This window comes from Psammomys obesus, unplaced genomic scaffold, assembly GCF_907164565.1.
Source record: "Psammomys obesus unplaced genomic scaffold, mPsaObe1.curated_primary_1811, whole genome shotgun sequence".
NCBI lineage: Eukaryota > Metazoa > Chordata > Mammalia > Rodentia > Muridae > Psammomys > Psammomys obesus.
The window spans coordinates 117,090-134,888 of record NW_026593874.1 but is presented as its reverse complement, the minus strand read 5'-3'; the positions used below and the strand labels follow the sequence as shown (position 1 = coordinate 134,888).

General features: G+C 55.3%; 2 protein-coding genes across 2 annotated transcripts in view; both read right to left on the bottom strand.

Annotated features, from left to right (window-relative positions):
• Positions 1 to 1,897, bottom strand: part of Erfl (ETS repressor factor like) — a 26,601-nt gene extending 24,704 nt beyond the window's left edge. Inside the window, exon 1 of the mRNA XM_055617317.1 lies at positions 1,868 to 1,897. The gene's annotated coding sequence lies outside the window, so the exon portion shown is untranslated. The remainder of the gene's footprint in view (positions 1 to 1,867) is intronic.
• A 10,518-nt stretch (positions 1,898 to 12,415) lies between these two features.
• Rabac1 (Rab acceptor 1) lies at positions 12,416 to 15,213 on the bottom strand. Its single transcript, XM_055617372.1, has 5 exons — positions 15,039 to 15,213; positions 14,633 to 14,845; positions 14,408 to 14,505; positions 12,748 to 12,849; positions 12,416 to 12,670 (listed from the first exon to the last, which is right to left on the bottom strand). The coding sequence occupies exons 1-5, from the start codon at positions 15,092 to 15,094 to the stop codon at positions 12,582 to 12,584; spliced, it is 558 nt and encodes a 185-aa protein (XP_055473347.1). The 5' UTR covers positions 15,095 to 15,213; the 3' UTR covers positions 12,416 to 12,581.
• Between the last annotated feature and the right edge of the window lie 2,586 nt (positions 15,214 to 17,799).

Below are 17,799 nucleotides of genomic sequence, written 5' to 3'. Positions count from 1 at the left end.
GTCAGGACAGCCTCCTCCCTCAGACCAGGAGTCAGGACAGCCTCCTCCCTCACACCCAGGGGTCCAAGCCCAGCCTCCTCCCTCAGACCAGGGGTCCAGGCCCAGCCTCCTCCCTCAGACCAGGGGTCCAGGCCCAGCCTCCTCCCTCAGACCAGGGGTCAGGACAGCCTCCTCCTTTAGACCAGGGGTCAGGACAGCCTCCTCCCTCAGACCAGGGGTCCAGGCCCCAACCCTCTTCCCCAAACATGCATACCACTCCTATACACACAGGCTCACACATAATCGCCACACGGCAGACCCCGGCCGCCCCCTCCCTTAGAGTCAGGACCCAGGCCCAGCCCTCCTTCAGACCCAGGGGTCCGGCTCATTGTTGGGGCTCCCTGGCCTGGCCGGCAGGTCCCCGGGTCTCTGCGGCGGCCCGGCCTTGGCCGAGGTCGCACGCTGCCCCTCCCGCCGCGGTGACGGCTTCATCAGGTGTCCGCGGGCGAGCGGCGGGGGGCCGGGGGCGGCGGCCGGGGCGGGGGGCGGGGGCTCCGGGGCCGATAAATCTTCATCAGGCGGCGGCGGGGGGGCCATTAGGCGCTAATGGGAAGATGGAGGGGCCTGTCGGCCGCGCGGGCCGGGCCTCATTTGTCCTGCTTCCCGCTCCATTGGCCGCCGCCCCCGCCCGCCCCTCCCCCGCCGCCCGGGCCCTGCGCTCCCCATTTCCGTTCGCAAGCCTGGCCAGGGGCCGGGGTGGGGGGCCACCGAGGGGTGCCCGGGGGGCTGGAGAACGAGGAAGGCGGACCGCAGAGGCCGAGTTAGAGGAGGGGAACGGGGTGATGGAACCTGGGAGGGACTAGAACGCGGGCGGAGAGTGACCGGAGCGCAGGCGGAGGGCGCTAGCTGCGGGGCAGCGCCAAGGTTGGCGGGGCAGAATGGGGGACTAGAATGAAGCCGGGAGCACGACCCGGGGCGGGGGAGAGGGAAAGGGGGGACCTGGGGAGAAGGGCCGTACGCCGGGGAGGGGTTCGAACCCCGGCGGCGAGGGGACTAGAACGCGGGCGGAGGGAGGGGCCCCGCGCGGTCGGGGGCTGGGGCCGGGATGGGGTGCGCTGGAGGAGCCTGTGGGGAGGACCGGGCGGGGAGGGGCAGGCGACGGGCGGCATCCCCGGAGGCCCGGCGCGGCCCCCCCAGCCCTCGCCGCCACCCCCCCCGGACTCGCGCCCCGGCGCGTCCACTCTGATTTCGCGGCCCATTTTTCTTCCTCTGCTGTCACTCCAGCGCTCGCCCTCCCGCCGCCGGCTGCCCCGCTGCGCTCCGCTTCCCGCGGGAACCCCTGTTTGCAGCCCGGCTGCCGCGGCGGCCCCCACCTCACCTCACCCCTCGGGCTCCTCTACCGGCGGCGCTCGAGGCATGTGACCCCCCAAAAGGCACCCCCGGGGCCCTGTCCCCGGGAGTTTCCACGGTGGCTGCAGCCTCGGGAGCAGCTCCCTGGGCCAAGGCAGAACACAGAGGCCTAAGGTCAGGATTCCACACAACCAGGCCTGTGATCCTCCTCCTTGCTACCTCCTAAACCCAGCCCTCCTCTTCAGGTTCAGGGCTGCGGACAGGGCCGGGTCTCCTGCTGGGTTAGCTCAGGCCACCCAGCTAAACAACCCCAGCTAAACAACCCCGGCTCCACTGCAGTTCGGCCTCAGACACCCCAGAGAGAGGATTCGGGTTCGGGCCTGCTCCCTTTCATTCCCAAGCAAGGGCCCCCCGGCCAAAAGACACCTAAGGGTGAGGGAAATTACCTTAGCTCAGTCTTCCCAAAATCAGTACCAGTAACCCCTAACTAGCAGTCACCCCCAAATTAAAATCGAGGCCCTGTAATCGGCAAACATACCGGGCTTTCCCCAGTGTCGCTTCAGCAGACCTCCGGGCCTCAGGATAAATCGCTCACCATCCGGCCAACCGGGCTCCCGGCTCCCACTACCCCCCCCCCCCCCCCCCGTGACCCCTGTTCTCAGCGCGTTCAGTACCAGATGGAAACTCCCTAAACTGTGTAACTCAGTCTCCAGGGTTGACCCCAGGCTGTCACTGCAGTATAAAATCTCCCCATGTCCTCTCTCTAGACGGTACATCTGGGCCAGGTCGCTGATACCTTGGGAAACATTTGGCTGTGGTTTGGTTTCTCCTGTTTTGAGGCAGGCTTTATGTAATGATGGGTCCACAGGCTAGCCTGGACGGGCCAGTCCTCCTGCCTCAGCGCCCGGGAGCTGGGATTAGGCCTGTGCACCACCATTTGGACAACGCCTTAATACCTTAATGTTTCCCCGGCCCTGCTTCCGGAACCTGAAGTATCAGCTGCCCTTAATATGAAGTTTTCTCCTCCCTCCTCCGTGGTGGTGCACGCCTGTGATCCCAGCAATTGGGAGGCAGAGGCAGGCTGATCTCTGTGAGTTTGAGGCCAGCCTGGTCTACAGAGCGAGTTCCAGGACAGCCAGGGCTACACAGAGAAACCCTGCCTCCAAAAGCCTAAATAAATAAATAAATAAATAAATACAAAAACAAACCCAAAAACCAACAGTGGCTCTTAACCTACCTCATGCTGTGGTGACCCCAAGCAGGAAGGAGGGGGTCCACAGGCCTGGCTCTCCAGAAACCTGGCATGAGGGCTTAGGGTCCTGTGTTGGTGCTCCCTCATAACGGTAAGTTTGCTTCTGTTATGCTCTGTAATGTAAAATCTGTGCTTTCCCATCGCCTTAGGGGACCCCTGTGGAAGGGTCATCAACCCCTGTATCACAGGGTATCACAGAGGGGAGGAGAGGGAGGCTGTGGAGAAGAGGCCTTCCCCTAGAGGGAAGACAAGGATGGAAGAAGGGCTGAGGCCAGCCTGGTGGGCCAGAGTGCTGCCATTGCAGACAGGCACGCAAGGGATCTGCCAGGATCTAAAAGAGACGGGGAGGAGGCTCTGCCCTGAAGCTCTTCGGAGGAACACAGCCCTACCCTGCCCACAGACACCCTGACTTTGGGCTCTGGCCTCCAGAGGAGCTAGAGAATCGTTTGGTGGCCAGTGTCCGGTCATTTCAGCAGCCCCAGAAGTGGACACACGCTCAAGCGGAGCCTTCCAACCCCTGGACAGACTCAGGCACCCTAAAGCTAGGACTCCCACCACTAAACAAACACCAGGAGCTGGCGAAACGGCTCAGAGCGCAACCAGGCCTGCCACCAAACCTGCCTGCCCGGTGTGAGCTCGTGTGGTCGATGGAAAACTCTGCCTCCGCACGTGTACTGGGGAGCGTGCGTACTGACCCCTGTGCGCACTCACAGAATGCCATAGTGTTGTTTGGTTTTTGTTTTTCCCAAGAAAGGGTTTCTCTGTGTAGCCCTGGCTGTCCCCGAACTCCCTCTGTAGACCAGGCTGGCCTCGAACTCAGGCCTCTGCCTCCCAAATGCTGGGATTAAAGGTGTGTGCCACCACACCTGGTGCCATAAAATATTAAAAACAAAGGAAAACAGAACAGTAAAGAAGCATAGACCCCCCCCAAGCACATGCATGCACACACACACACCAAACTGGTAACACTACCTCCTCCTCTAAGCCTCAAGGCCAGGCTGCCTCTGACCCAGGTACCAAGGCCCTCAAATTAAACCATCCTAATCCAGATACATGGAACCTTCAGGCCCCGAGTCTTGGCATCAGTGCCTGGTTTTCAGCACTACTATGATCAGCCTTGGTCACTCCACTCTAGACAACCACTCCAAACACACCGCCGTTTGAGACAAGAGAACCACAGCTACCTAAGTCTCAGCTACCAGGTTTTAGTTTTTCTCATTTATTTAGAGATGGCTTTAGACTTCTTACATGTATGACTGTTCGGCCTGCATGCCTACGTGTGCCCTGCGTGCCTGCCCGATTCCCTCAGAGGTCAGAAGAAGGTGACGTGTGCCTTAGAACTGGAGTCACAAATGGCTGAAGCCACGTTCGGGTGCTGGGAAAGAAATCCAGCCCTCCCCAAGAGCAGCCAGCATTCTTAACCTCAGAACCATCTCCGCCCCACAACCAGCTCTTTTTAAAAAGGAGTCATTTTAAACTGGGCGGTGCTGGCACACACCTTTAATCCTGACACTTAGAAGGCGGAGGCAGGGGAATCTCTGAGTTTGAGACTAGCCTGGTCTATAGAGTGAATTCTAGGACAGGCAAGGCTACAAAGAAAAGCCTTGCCTTGGGGGAAGAAAGCTGTTTTATTTTAAAATATTATATTCTACTATCATTGTTTTGAGACAGGACTTCTCTATGTAGCTTTGGCTGGCCTGGAATTCACTATGTAAACCACTCACGGAGTTCCACCTGCCTCTGCCTCCAGTGCTGGGATTAACGGCATGTGCTGACATGCCTGGCCTCTTCTTTTTTCCCCCAGAAGGTCTCTGTGTGTCATCCAGACTGACCAGGAACTCGAAGCAGCCTTCCTACCACAGCCCTTAAGCGCTGTGTCCTTTCTGATCTAGACACCAGGGTCTTGGACTGTCATTAATAACATTTGCCATCTCTCCATTCTCCTCAGCAGCCCCAGAACGTGCTGGACGCACTTCCATGACAACAAATTCAGTATTGTTGTTGTTCTGTTTTAATGGGTCTGTGTTGCCCAGGCTAGCCCTGAACTCCTAATCCATCTTCTTGTCTCCGCCTCTAATGAGCTGGGAAGACAGGCATGTAGCTCCTTAGAAGCCTGTATTTACATTTGTCTTCTTATGAGTGTGTGTTTATGTGTTTGCACGTGTGTGCATTCACGTGTGTAAGAGAGGACAGTCTGCTGGGTGGCGCACACCTTTAGTCCCAGGACTCAGGAGGCAGAGGCAGCAGATCTTTGAGTTCGAGGCCAGCCTGGTCTACAGAGTGAGTTCCAGGACAGCCAGGACTACACAGTGAGACCCTGTCTCAAACACACACACACACACACACACACACACACACACACACAGAAGGCTGGGACATGACACAATTTTTGATGTAGCTCTGGCTGGCATGGAACTCACTATGTAGATCAGGCTGGCCTCAGACTCACCTCCTGAGTGCTGGGATTGAAGGCGTGGGCTGGTACACGGGCTTAGGGGTTAGTGGTCAAGAGCCATCCATCTTGTTTTCTGAGATAGGGTGTTTCGATAGCCAGAGAGCCCCAGAGGTGACCCTGCGTGCGTCTCTCCAGCACTGGGATTATAACCACACACGAGCCACCACGAGCCACGCCACACCACGCAGGCTTTCTATGGGTGCTGTGGATCAAACTCAGATCCCCAGGCTTCCGAGGCAAGCACTTCGCCAGCTGAGCCTTGCTGAGGGCCTCTGCGGCTCCTCTCTGGTCCAGGAGTGCTCAGGTGCCAGTGCTCCCCTGGTGGGCCCCTGGAAGTAGAGAGCCTGAGGCTTTTCTGCCCAGGAAGGAGCCTGGAGGGGCAGAGCGTTCACCACCCTGGGCCGAAAAGGCATCAGCTTGGAAGTCTCCTTCTGTCACCTTGGACTGTGTCCCCATCTATGCCACCCCTAAAGCGGGGGTGGGGGTGTGGCTTAGTCGGTAAAGACCCTCAGGTCCACAGCAGCTGTCTAAGAAGTCAGATGTGGCAATGCACAGAGGTTCAGCTATAATCCCAGCACTGGGGTGGGGGCGGTGTGGGGTTGTGGGGGTGGGGCTGTGGGGGTGGGGGTAAGGGAGGGTGGGGGTGGGGAAACGCAATGCACAGGTGTGTGCCTATAATCCCTGCAGCAGTGAGGCAGAGACAGGAGGATCTCAGTGATTCACTGGTTAACTGTTCTAGCCTCCTTGGTAAGCTCCAGGCCACTGAAGCACTGTCCTGGAACTCACTCTGCAGACCCAGCTGGCCTCAAACTCACAAACTGGCAAGCTCTGTTATTTTGTAATTGAAGACTATGAATCAGTTGTCCAGTTTGTTGTGAAGTGACTGGGGTTCCAACATCTAGGACTTTTTGTTTTGGTTGGCATGAATGGGGTAGGGGTCTGGCTGTCTAGGGTAAAGAGAAGGCTAAAGGGAAAGTGGGTTTGGATCTCTAGTCTGAACGATATTCTCCCCCCCTTTTTCCTTTTCTTGTGTGTGTGTGTGTGTGTGTCAAGGGGCAGGGCTAGAGGCCTCAAAAAGTGGCCACCCACCTCCTTTAAGACAGGGCCTTCAGCAAGGCGGTGGTGTCTGTGATGGCACCCACCTTTAATCCCAGCACTCTGGAGGCAGATGCAGGCAGATCTGAGTTTGAGGCAGCCTGGTCTATAGAGTGAGTTCCAGGATAGCCAGGGCCACACAGAGAAACCCTGTCTCAGAAAACAAAGGAACAAACAAGCAAATAAGTAACAGTGTTCTAACTTCTCTGTTGGTATAATGTTCTTTTGAAATGTATACACTTTGCCCTTGTTCATTCAAATGCTGATTTCTCTCCTCCACTCTCTGGTTTCAATCCGGACATTGCATTGTGATACTTAGTCTAAGCATCACCTGTTTTAACTTTGTGTAAACATGCCAAAATAAAGCAACTAGCCACAATGTTGAGCAAGGGAAAGGAAACAGGGAGAGAGGGGAGGAGCCAGAGGAAAGGAAAAGAGTGGGAGGAGCCAGAGGATAGGAAAAGAGTGGGAGGGGAAAGGGTGGGGCAGAGCTAGGAGAGCAGAGGCTGGAGAAGAGGTCTTGGAAAGACACAGTGGAGGTGGAGAATGAACCAGACCTAAGATTTGACAAAAAGCAAGTATAATGGGTAAAATCTAAATGTTAGGAAACTGAGGGCTTGGAGGTTTAAGAGGGAGTAATTATTGCCGAGCATTGTGTTCTAGGTTAATTAGATAAGCCCAGTCTCTGTGGTGATTTGGTTATGCAGCTGTTTAGGACTAACAGCAGCTTTACCAGAAGATACATCAACAGTAAATATTAATGTCCGCCTACAACACTTCTTTTTCTCCATACTGGAAAAATGAGCCCCAACCTAAGACACCCGAACCTGGTTGAATTCCTGTTTCAAGTCCACACTAGCCAGAGAGAATTCATGGCCTCCGAAATCCCCAGCCATCAAGTGGTGTCCTAGTTGTCTCTGCCTCCAGAAACCAGGTGCAGTGGGCAATAAAGGTAGGAGGATCAGGAATTCAAGGCCAGCGTTTGCCCAAGGGCTACAAAGTGAGCTCCAGGCCGGCCAAAGCTACAAACTGAGACCCTGTCTCATAAAACAAACAAGGACAAAAGAGTCCCCTAGTCTGGTTCAGAAGTGACCCCAAGGCAGGCCAGCAGACATCCCCAAAGGAAGCAAAAATGACTCCCCAAGACCCAGGGTTAGAACTTAGGCCCCCAGACCTGACAGCAAACACCTTTATCCTCACTGAGCCTGTCTCAGAAAACAGAGAGAAAAAGAGAGAGAGAGAGAGAGAGCCACCCACCACCCACATAAAGTGCAGCAATAAACTCATTAGGAGAATTTTATCTTTAAATGACCTTTTCTTGCTCTAATTCTTTTCTGCTCCCTCCTCCTCCTCCCCTCTCGCCTCAACTTCTCTCTGAAGCTTGAGCTCTCAGGATTGGCTGACCACACCCAGGTTTTGCAGTGCCTGGGATGGACCTCAGGGTGTTGTGCCTGCCTGGCAAGCACTTGGCATTGCCCCCCAAACAGCCACACCTTTGATTTCTGCCTGCACAGCAAGACCCCGGAGCCCTCCCGTTTGTTGCTCTGAACCAGCCTTTCAGAGAGGAGCACACTCGGAGAGGGACGTGGCCTCTTGTCTGGACCATCTCCAGTGGAACCTGACGCTCTTGGCATCTCCGTGACTCAACACAGACTCAGAGATCTGTAGACAGATGTGGGACAGCGTGTCACCAGAGCTACACGGGGAGGCCCGGTTATTTGCTTTGTTTTAACTTTAAAATGTTTATATGTATTTATTTGTGTGTGTCTGTGTTTATGTGTGGGGGCGGGGTGCATCCCATGGTACAGGTCTGTTTTCTCCTTCCACCGTGTGGTTTCTGAGAATTGAATGCTGACTGCCAGGCTAGGTGCCCTCTGAGCCACCTCACTGCCCCCAGACTTTTATTTGAAGCAGAGAGAGGAAGAGGGAGGGAGGGAGAGAGGGAGGGAGAGAGGGAGGGGAGGGGACCGGAAAGTAGAAAATGATGTAGTTGGCTTCAGATTAAACTACAGGCCCATCTCAATTTCTGCCTCCCACCAACAAACTCGCCCAGCCACTCACTGGAGTGTTCAGCGTATCAGCTCTGAGCAGGGTCTCGAGAACTATTTACATCCGGGAGGTGAAAACGGGATGTATCATCTAGCCACCTGGATGGACCGCAGAGCGCAGAGCTTCAGCCTTCCGTGGATGACAAGCATTGAATTCAAGAAATAAAATGCCTTCTGCTACCAAAACATTGACCTCGGCACAGCTGTTCCCAGGTGACTTGATCTAGCCCAGGGTCCCCAACTGGCTCTGTTCTCTGGTGAGGTGGGGGAAAAAGTCAGAAGGAAACACATGTCTGCCCTCTGGTGGCCAATTCTGGAAGAGTGGACACAGTGGCTCAGTTAGACTTCTGGTCTACCTCAGTGTAGGCCTGCTGTCTGGGGGTGACCTTTGCCTGGTTCCTGCCAGTCAGCTCTCACACAGAAACTGCAGGATCTGTTCTCCTTGTCTCTCTTTCCACGACACATCTCTGTTATCTTTTCTGGGTAACACTGGTTTTCCTGATCTTATGCCCTGAAGCCAATCTCTTTAAAAAAAAAAAAAAAAAAAAAAAAGGTTTATTTATTTAAGTATTTTATGTATATAAGTGCTGTCTTCATGTACACCTGCACACCAGAAGAGAGCATCAGATCTCATTATAGATGGTTGTGAGCCACCATGTGGTTGCTGGGAATTTTGCTCGTGACCTCTGGAAGAACATCCAGTGCTCTTAACCTCTGAGCCATCTCTCCAGCCCCAAAGCCAATCTCTTATGCCCTGGGATCCAATAGATCCAATAGACCCCAAGGCTTGGTTGATTTGATGCTGAACCTCAACCTGAGACCACAGAGCCCTGGGCCCCCAGCATTTTGCTACTGAGCTACATTTATTCTCTTGGGTTTTTTGTTTAGAGTCAAGATTTCCCCTTTGGGCCAGATTATGTTTGCTGTTGGTGATTTTTTTTTTTTTTTAAGCAGGGTTTCTCAGAGCAGCCTTGGCTGTCCTGGAACTCGCTCTGTAGACCAGGCTGGCCTCAGACTCAGAGATCTGTCTGCCTCTGCCTCCTGAATGCTGGGATTAAAGATGTGTACTGTCATGATTGGACTCACAGAGGTGAGTTTTTAATTTCTTCAGTCACATTTTAAAGCTATCTATCTATCTATCTATCTATCTATCTATCATCTATCTATCTATCTTCTGTTTTTATTTTCTTGAGATACTATGTAGCTCAGGCTGGTCTAGAACTTGCTATGTAGCCCGTGTTGGCCTCAAGGTTTTGTTGTTGTTAAGTTTGATTTATGTGTTTGGTTGCATTGCCTGGTGTTGGAGGAAGCTGGAAGGAAGAGAGTGATGGTCCCCTAGGAATAGGATTACGGACATTCCTGGGCTGCCATGTGGCTGCTGAAGATTGAATCTGGGTCCTCCTGAAGAGTGGCCAGTGTACTGAGCCACCTCTTGAGGCCCTCAAGTTTTTAAAAAGTGAAATTTGGAGCTGGTTATGGTGGGTCACCCCTTTAGGCCTGGCACTTGGGAGGCAGAGGCAGCCAAGTATCTGAGTTCCAGGACAGCCTGGGCTATGTTGAAAGACCCTGTCTCAAAAGACAAACAAACAAACAAACAACAAACAAAAGTAAAACTGGAGCTGGGGAGATGGCTCAGTTAGGCAGGTGCCTGGAGCACAAGCGTGGGCACCTGAGTTTGGATCTCCAGCGCCGATGAACATGCCAAGGCTTTGTAATCCTAGTGTTGGGAGGCAGAGGCAGGAAGATCCCAGGTCTTGCCAGTCTTGCTAAATAGGTGAGTTCCAGGCTTAGTGAGAGACCGTTTCAAAAAACAAAGTGGGGATTGGCCAATCATGGTGGCTCACCCCTTTAATCCCAGACTGGGGAGGCAGAAGCAGGTGGATCTCCATGAGTTCAAGGCTAGCTTGGTCTACAGAGTGAGTTTCAGGACAGCCAGAGCATAGAGAAATCTTGTCTCAATATATATAACAAAACAAAACAAAACAACCCCGAAGTGGAGACAACAGAAGAGACGTTGCCCCCACAGGCACGTGCAAACATGTGGTTGTGTAACTCACACACATACATACAAAAGCACACACATATGACGCCAAATGAACGATTTTCCTGAATATATCCAAAACAGTATTTCCTTCCACATGCATTGTCAAAGACCTGGGTGGTAGGTCTGTAGTCCTGTCATGAATCTGAGGCCAACCTGAGCTACACGGTGAGTCCCATGACAGGCACATGTCACATACACAGAAAAAGTCAGGTGCTCAGTTGGCTCAGCTGGCAGAGTGCCCGCCCGGCATAAAGCCGTGGTTCAGTTCTCCAGTACGACAGAAAGCCGGCCCGGCGTGTGGCACAGGCCCATCACCATCCTAGGACTTGGGAGCATGAGGCAGGAGGATCAGAAGTTCAAAGCCATCCTCAACTACATTCAAGGTCAGCCTGGGCTCCCAGCCCCGTGTGTGTGTACAGATATGTACAAACATACAGCCCTGGGTGCCCTGGGGTTCTCTCTATAGACCGGGCTGGCTCTGGAGCTCGCAGAGACCTGCCTGCTAGGATCACAGGCGTGCGCCATGCCGCCTGGTAAGTATGTCACCATGATTTCTCTCTCTCTTTAAAGATTTTATTTTTTTAGTGTGCACCAGTGTTTTGCCTGCTGTATGTCTATGTGAGGGTGTCGGATTCCCTGAAATGGGAGTTACAGGCAGTTGTCAGCTGCCTTGTGGATCCTGGGAATTGAACTCAGGACCCCTGGAAGAGCAGTCGGTGCTTATTGAACCACTGAGCCGTCTCTCCATGTAAGCATAATTAATGAGAATCACAACTCCTTCACCTGGAGTCTGAGGTCTGTTTCCATTCAGAATTCATGGTTCTCAGTTTTGTGTGTGTGTGCGCACGTGTGTGCGTGCACATGTACACGTGGATACCCTGAAGGCCGGGAGAGAATCTCACATGCCCTGGAGCTGGACCTACAAGCAGCTGAGACAGCGTGGCTGGGAACTGAGCTCAGTCCCTCTGTGAGCAGCCGGGCTCCGAGCCGCTGGGCTGCCCCAAGTCCTGTGTTTTCCATTCAGTGCATGGAGCTTTACTTCAGGCTGAGGCGGTCATGCCGGGCGGAGGCAGAGTTCCAGGGGGGGGGGGGGAGGGGCTGCCAGGAGGGTGTGTGCATTCTCAGCTCTCCCCCTGCCTAGCTGTGGTCCCTGGGCCCCCAGAAATGTCACCATCACCTCGAGAAGGTCAAGGTCGGCCCAGCCCACAGGAGGGTCTGACCCCTCTAGGTACCTGCTCAGGTTCTCAGTCCTGCCTGCAGGGCACAGCCCTCAGCTAACCCCAGGGCTGGGGCCAGCCTACCCCTCGCCATGCTTGCCAGAACGGCACACACCAGGCAGGTCAGTGACACCAACACCCGGGGGTGAAGGCAGGGCAGTCAGGAGTTCAGGGCCAGCCTTGGCTACATGCGGAGATTGAGGTCAACTGGGCCTATGCGAAACCTGTCTCAAAAACTAACTGTATTCTTCAGGTAAAAACCAAAGGCAACTGCTGCCTGCAGGCCCCCTCAGCCAGCTTCTCCAGGACTCAGCAGCTTCAGCTACACTGCCGCCTCCCGGCGCTGCCGCCTCTGGACACTGCCGCCACCTTGCCTGCCCAGGACGTCTCCTTAAAGGATCCCCTCTCTGGCCATAGTCCCTCTCGCAGGGGTCTCACTCTAGAGCTCTGGCTGACCTTGCATTGGCTCTGTAGACCAGTCTGCCCTTGAACACACAGAGACGCACCAGCTTCTGCCTCTCTAGCACTGGGACTAAAGGTGGACACCACCACACTGGATAACTTTTATTGTTTTCATTTTACGAGGCAAGGTCTCTCTGTGTAGGCCTGGCTGTCCTGGAACTCACTCTATAGAGCAGGCTGGCCTCAAACTCAGACATCCATATGCCTTTGCCTCCTGAATTCGGGGATTAAAGGCGTGTGCCATCACCACCTGGCTCACTTTCATCATTTTCAATTATGTGTGGGTGTGCGTTCGCCTGTGCAAACACCTGAGAAGGCGGAGACATTGGATCGCCTGCAGCTGGAGTTAGAGTTGTGAGCTGCCCTGCGGGTGCTGGGCCTGAACCCGGGTCCTCTGGAAGAGCGGCCAGTGCTCCTAACTGCTGAGCCACCTCTCCAGCCCTACGCCGCGCCTCGCAGTAAAAGCCTCCTTACCTAGAGGAGACAAAATGCCCGGGGTGTATCTGCCAAGTATCAGTTGTAACAGCTTTATTTCCAAAGACAAAGGCCTCTCCCTGGGCTTGAGGCTGGAGGTGGAGGCTCGGAGCTGAGGGGCAAGGCCAGGCAGGACCCTGTCAGATGGAGCGGTGGCAGCGGAGGGAGAGCGGGCGGGCGAGGCAGGCGGATCCCGAATGGCGCTCTACACAGGCTCCATTTGCAGCTCTTCTCCGTTCGCAGGCTCCATCTGGTGGAAGGCAGCGTGGGAGCCGATAACCACCAGAGTGGCTCCTGGAGGAGGACGGGCGGGTCAGCACACGCCCTCTCACCTGGCCCCCAGCACCACCCGGCCCAGACCCGGCACTCACCCAGGACCCAGAAGACGGCGGAGCCAGCACCGGCCAACCAGAAGAAGGGGAAAGAGACGCCACCAGCCAGGGCGTACTGATGCGCTGGGCTCACCTCCCGGCCTGGAACACACGGATTGGGAAGGCGTCCCCACCTCACCCTTCCCAGAGGCAACCAGAGCCACCCCCAGCTGCTTCCCCAGCGGCCTGCCCCTTCCTCCCATCCACCTCTGCTCTCTAGCCCCACCTTCCCCGGGGGTGGGGCAGGCCACTTCCCCCTCAGTTTAGGGCCTCAAGTTCCAACCTGGTTCCCAGGAGTTTCAGGCTTGTGGCCCAATCACCAAGTCTGACCTAAGGACTTTTGTCTTTTTTTTAAGACAGAGTTTCCCTGTGTAGCCTTGGCTGTCCTGGACTCAGTCTGAAGACCAGGCTGACTCTGAACTCACAGAATTCCTCCTGCCTCACCTCCTGAGTGCTGGGGTTACAGGTGTGCTCACCACAGCCAGCTTTGTCCTCTTTTAAAAGATCTGATTTAACATGTTGAATTTCGTGTATGTGCCCTGTATGGGCATAGGTGCAAGAGAGTTTGGCTGCCAAGGAGGCCAGGCGAAACCCACCTGACTTGGGGACTTGGGTGCTGGGAATCAAACCCAGGTCCTTTGCAAGAACAGTATTCAACTCTAACCACTAAGCCGTCTCTCTGTACCCTTATTTTGACTGTTCTGAACTTGCAGCAATCCTCCTGCTCCAGCCCTCCAAGTGCTGGGATGACAGGAACAGGCAAACTTTAGGTTTTGACGATGTGGCCTTTGATTCACCTCACAGGAATTTTGGTTTGTGGGGGCTGGAGAGATGACTCGGCAGTTAAGAACACTTCCTGCTTTTCCAGAGGGCCTGCCTTCTGGGTGCTTAACAAATACTGCAAGGCCAGGACTCTGGTGGCACTTCAGTCCTAGCACTGAGGAGGCAGAGGCCGGGGGAATCCGAGTTGGAGGCCAGGTTAGTCTACACAGTGAGTTCCGGAAGGCCAGGACTATCTCAGCATCTACAGAGCAGCCTTGGGAGATGTATGCTAAGAGCGGGTAGGGAGCCTCTAGGCACTGTGGGGATTGTAGTTTCCAGAGGTGAGCTTGGAGTCCGGCAGGTGAGCTGTCAGGACGGAGGATTTGCTGCCCTAGTGACTGCCATTGCGTGCTTCAGGAACTCCTTTGCTCCAGCCAGTTGTGTCTGGTACCTAACTTGCTGGGCCCCGAAAGACCCTGTTGTAGGTCTCCTTGGCAACCCTGGGATTTCCCCTCAGTGGGTCCTCCCTGGCACCCTTCTTCGCAGTGGTGCCTGGTGACAGTCTGGAGCCACGGGACTTCCCATCCGAGGATAGGCAGGATCATTCCGGCCCTGGGGCGAAGGCATGAAAAGGAACAGGGCTCTAGGCCTGCACAAGGTCGCCCCCTTGTGTCCAGCGTGGGTGACGCTTTCCGCCGGGGTGGAGGAGGTGCCAAGGGTTCCGCGGTCTCCCTGGGTGTGGGAGGCGGAGACTGAAAGGGAGCACCGGGGAGGTCTGAGCCCATCTCGGTGAGGACCGACTTGAGTCCCAAATATCCGGAGGTCCGCATCCCACGAGACCACAGTCCTGAGAGGCCTGGTGTGTGCGTATGTGTGTGTGTCTGTGTGTGTTTCTCACCGAAGAGCACGAGCTTAGACTGCAGCGTGCGCAGATAGAGAATGTAACAGGCGCCGAAGAAGACAGCCAGGGCCACCAGCAGCATGGGGGATGTCACCCTGGAAGAGAGCGGGACACGGGAGTGAGGCCTCCGCGGCTGCGTCGTCCTGATGAGGAGGACGCAGGGGCAAGGACGCACCGGGGGGCCAACTCCGGCGGCCGGGGCGGGGCTGCCCACGCACTCACACGCAGTACAGGATGAGGCCCAGGAACACGAACACGTAGTTGCTCTGGTAATACTCCACGTTGCGCACCAGGCGCTGGCAAAGCTCGCCCAGGTTGCGGGGGCGCGAGAAACGCTGCTGGTCCACGAAGGCGCCCCAGGGCCGGATGGTCGCGCGGCGCCGCTCCAGCCACTCTCGGCCGGCGCCGGAGGGGATCAGCTTGGGCAGCAGGGTCCTAAAGGGCGGGGCAGGTCAGCTGCAGGCAGGAAGGGGGGCCCTGACCCCAGGCTCAGCACACACGGTCCCGGGGGCAGCGTCCTGGGGCAGAGCCCACGCTCCTGGGTCCCTCCCGGGGTGAGAGGCTGAGGAGGTGCCCCTGGGCCGGGACGCCTGCACCTCGGGTCTGGGGTAACACCCTGCTCGCTCACGTGGCGCTCAGCCCTTCCGCCTCCGCATCCTTCTGCTGGTCCTTCTGGGCCGCCATGTCTGCCCTGCCGTGGACAGAACCGCTGTAGGTAGCCCCGAGCCCAGCAAACTGCACCCGAACCCGGCCGGCCCCACCCCAACCCGGACTCTCCGGATGTGGCCACGCTCGGAGCCCTAGGGGCGGGGGCCGTGCCCCTGGGCACTGTGGGAGTTGTAGTCACCGCGGCTTCAAGAGGCTCGCAAGACACGTTGGGAGCTGTATGCTAAGAGCGCATCGGGAACCTCCAGGCATTGTGGGAATTGTAGTTTCAGGAGGCTCAGGGTGGCCTGGCCTGTGAGGACTGGGAGTTTGCGGAGTTGGACTAGCAGAAGCAGGCCTTCCTCGCGCTCCCGCGGGCCATACGGAGAGAACTTAAGAAAACGCTGGCCGCAAACAGTATATTCCGATTCTGATTGGGCAAGTCTGGGATGGCGTTCACTTACTTATTCTTTCCTTCAAAGAAAGATATTTACTTTGGGTGTGGCGCTGGGAGAGAGGGCTTATTCGCTTCTCTTTGAAACGACCGTAGTTTGGTTCCCAGCATCCACACCTGGTGGTTCGAAACTGCCTGTAACTCCAGCTCTAGCCGACCAGACATGCTCATGTGCACATACCCACGCTCGGACACACATAAGTTAAAAATAAACATTTTTAGCTGGGCAAGGTAGCCCACATTTGTAATCCCAGCACCCAGTGAGACAGAGGCAGGCAGATCTCTGTGAGTTCCAGGCTAGCCCAGTCTACAAAGCAAGCCCAGGACAGCCAAGATACACAGAGAAACCCTGTCAGGAAAAATGAAATAAACGTGTTTATTTAAAAAAATAGTTACTTTTATATGTTTATGCGTATTGCCACATGGATGGACTGCGAATTTACTGTCAGCCCTGCTGAGGGACAGCACAAAGCCAGATCATTGGACGTGCAGACACAGAATCTTGGGAACCAGTTTGTTGGCAAATGTCAGCTGGGTTTGTTGTTATGGAAACCACTCAGGTTTTTTTGTTGTTTGTTTGTTTATTTGTTTTGGTTTTTGCTTTTTCCAGGCAGGGTTTCTCTGTGTAGCCCTGGCTGTCCTGGACTGGGTTTGTAGACCAAGATGGCCTTGAACTCACAGAGATCCGCATGCTTCTGCCTCCTGAGTGCTGGGATCACAGGCGTGCGCCCCCACACCTGGCTTAGGAGCCACTCAGTTTCTTTAAGAGAACTAAGTGAAAGCCTTTCTATTTCATGACCCTCATGCATGTGCTCTCTGAACTACAGCCAAGACGGAGAGCTGCCATGCTGGAGGGGCAGGGCTTTGGGGGAAGGCAGCGGGCTCCAGAGGCGAGGGTGTGCAGAAAGTGGCTAGTCAAGAGGGAGAATGCAGCTGCTTTGAAAATGGGGACTTTTCAGATGGGGGCCTGGGGACCAGGGCAGTTGGGAAAGGAGCCCCTTGGGACAACAGAAGAGAGGAGCCTGAGGCAGAGATGTGGTGAGGGAGGGGAGTAAGCAGGTTCCTGAGTGAGGAGGCCTATGGTGGACGGGTTCTGAACCGGCGGGTAATGGGAGATGGTGGACGCCTGAGAAGATGTGGGAGATGGCGCTTGGCTCTGAGCTCTCTGCCCTGCTCTGCCTCTTGAATTCCCAGAGCAAGTGGCCCTGGGAAGCCAGGAAGATAATAGCACAACCCTGAGACCTGGTTTGTAATGCCTGCTGCATGACTTCAGGGAGACTTTCTGTGCTGTGCTGTGCTGTGCTCAGCTGTCTAAGCCATGTTTCTTCCTGGCACTAGATGAACGAGCAGGATTTGTGTGTGACCCAGGAGAGCTCTTGGACATCAACCCCTGCTGGTGCTATTTTGTCCTGAGATCGCCAGAGGTCACGGTGCGAAGGGCTCCAGGGGGTATTCTTAGCCCTGAAGGCCTGGTCCTCCCCCTCTGCCTCCCACGTGCTGGGGTTACGGCTGTTGTTGGGATCAGTAAGCAGGCATCTCTACAGCCAGCCCCAAGGGACCTGACAAACCAGTTATCAGGCATTTGTGAAGCCACCAAGAAGACCACCTGCTGATCACCTGGAACCACCTGCACGTGCCCTGGGTCACCCTACAAGAGAACTCCTGGAGCCCCTCCTGTCCCTTTCACCTCATCTCTCTGCGACCCCCTTTCCCTTCCCCTAATAACCCTCCCACGTGGAACCGATCCCGTGGTGTGATTTGTGAAATCGTAACCTTCACAGGCGCACGTTTTTCTAACAGCTGTGATCGTAGAAAATGGCCAGCTTAATTTTTTTCTTTACCTCCACCTCACTCCACAGTGTGTCCTTGGTCTTCTGTCTCCAGCTCTGTCGCCCCGGCGTCGGTGGTGCACACTTTTAATCCGAGTGCTGGACAGACAGAGGCAGGTGGATCTCTGCCAGTTCAAGGCCAGCCTGGTTTACACAGTGAGTCCAGAACAGCCAGGGCTTCCTTGAAAACAACAACAACAAAGGGTCACATGCGTGTGAGGCACCCGATTTAGGGAGGGCTTGGATCCAACCCGGAGCTTTGTTGGCAGTCTACTGCCAGAGGCACACCCCAGGCGCCTGCCTGCTTTACAAGCTTTATGATGTTCATACGTGCTATTTATAAAAAGCTTTATGTTGTTTATAACTGAGAGAGGGGGCGAGGGGTGTGTGGAGGTCAGAGCAGCCTTCTGGAATCGGTTCTCTCCTCCTGCTGTGAGACCCAATGCTGGCCTTTGGGGTTT

Coding starts and splice junctions, on each gene's coding strand:
- Rabac1 (XM_055617372.1), bottom strand. CDS start 15,094: ATGGCGGCCCAGAAGGACCAGCAGAAGGATGCGGAGGCGGAAGGGCTG. Junction 14,846..15,038: donor GCGGAAGGGCTGAGCGCCAC/GTGAGCGAGCAG, acceptor CCCGCCCTTTAG/GACCCTGCTGCCCAAGCTGA. Junction 14,506..14,632: donor GGCCTCATCCTGTACTGCGT/GTGAGTGCGTGG, acceptor GCTCTCTTCCAG/GGTGACATCCCCCATGCTGC.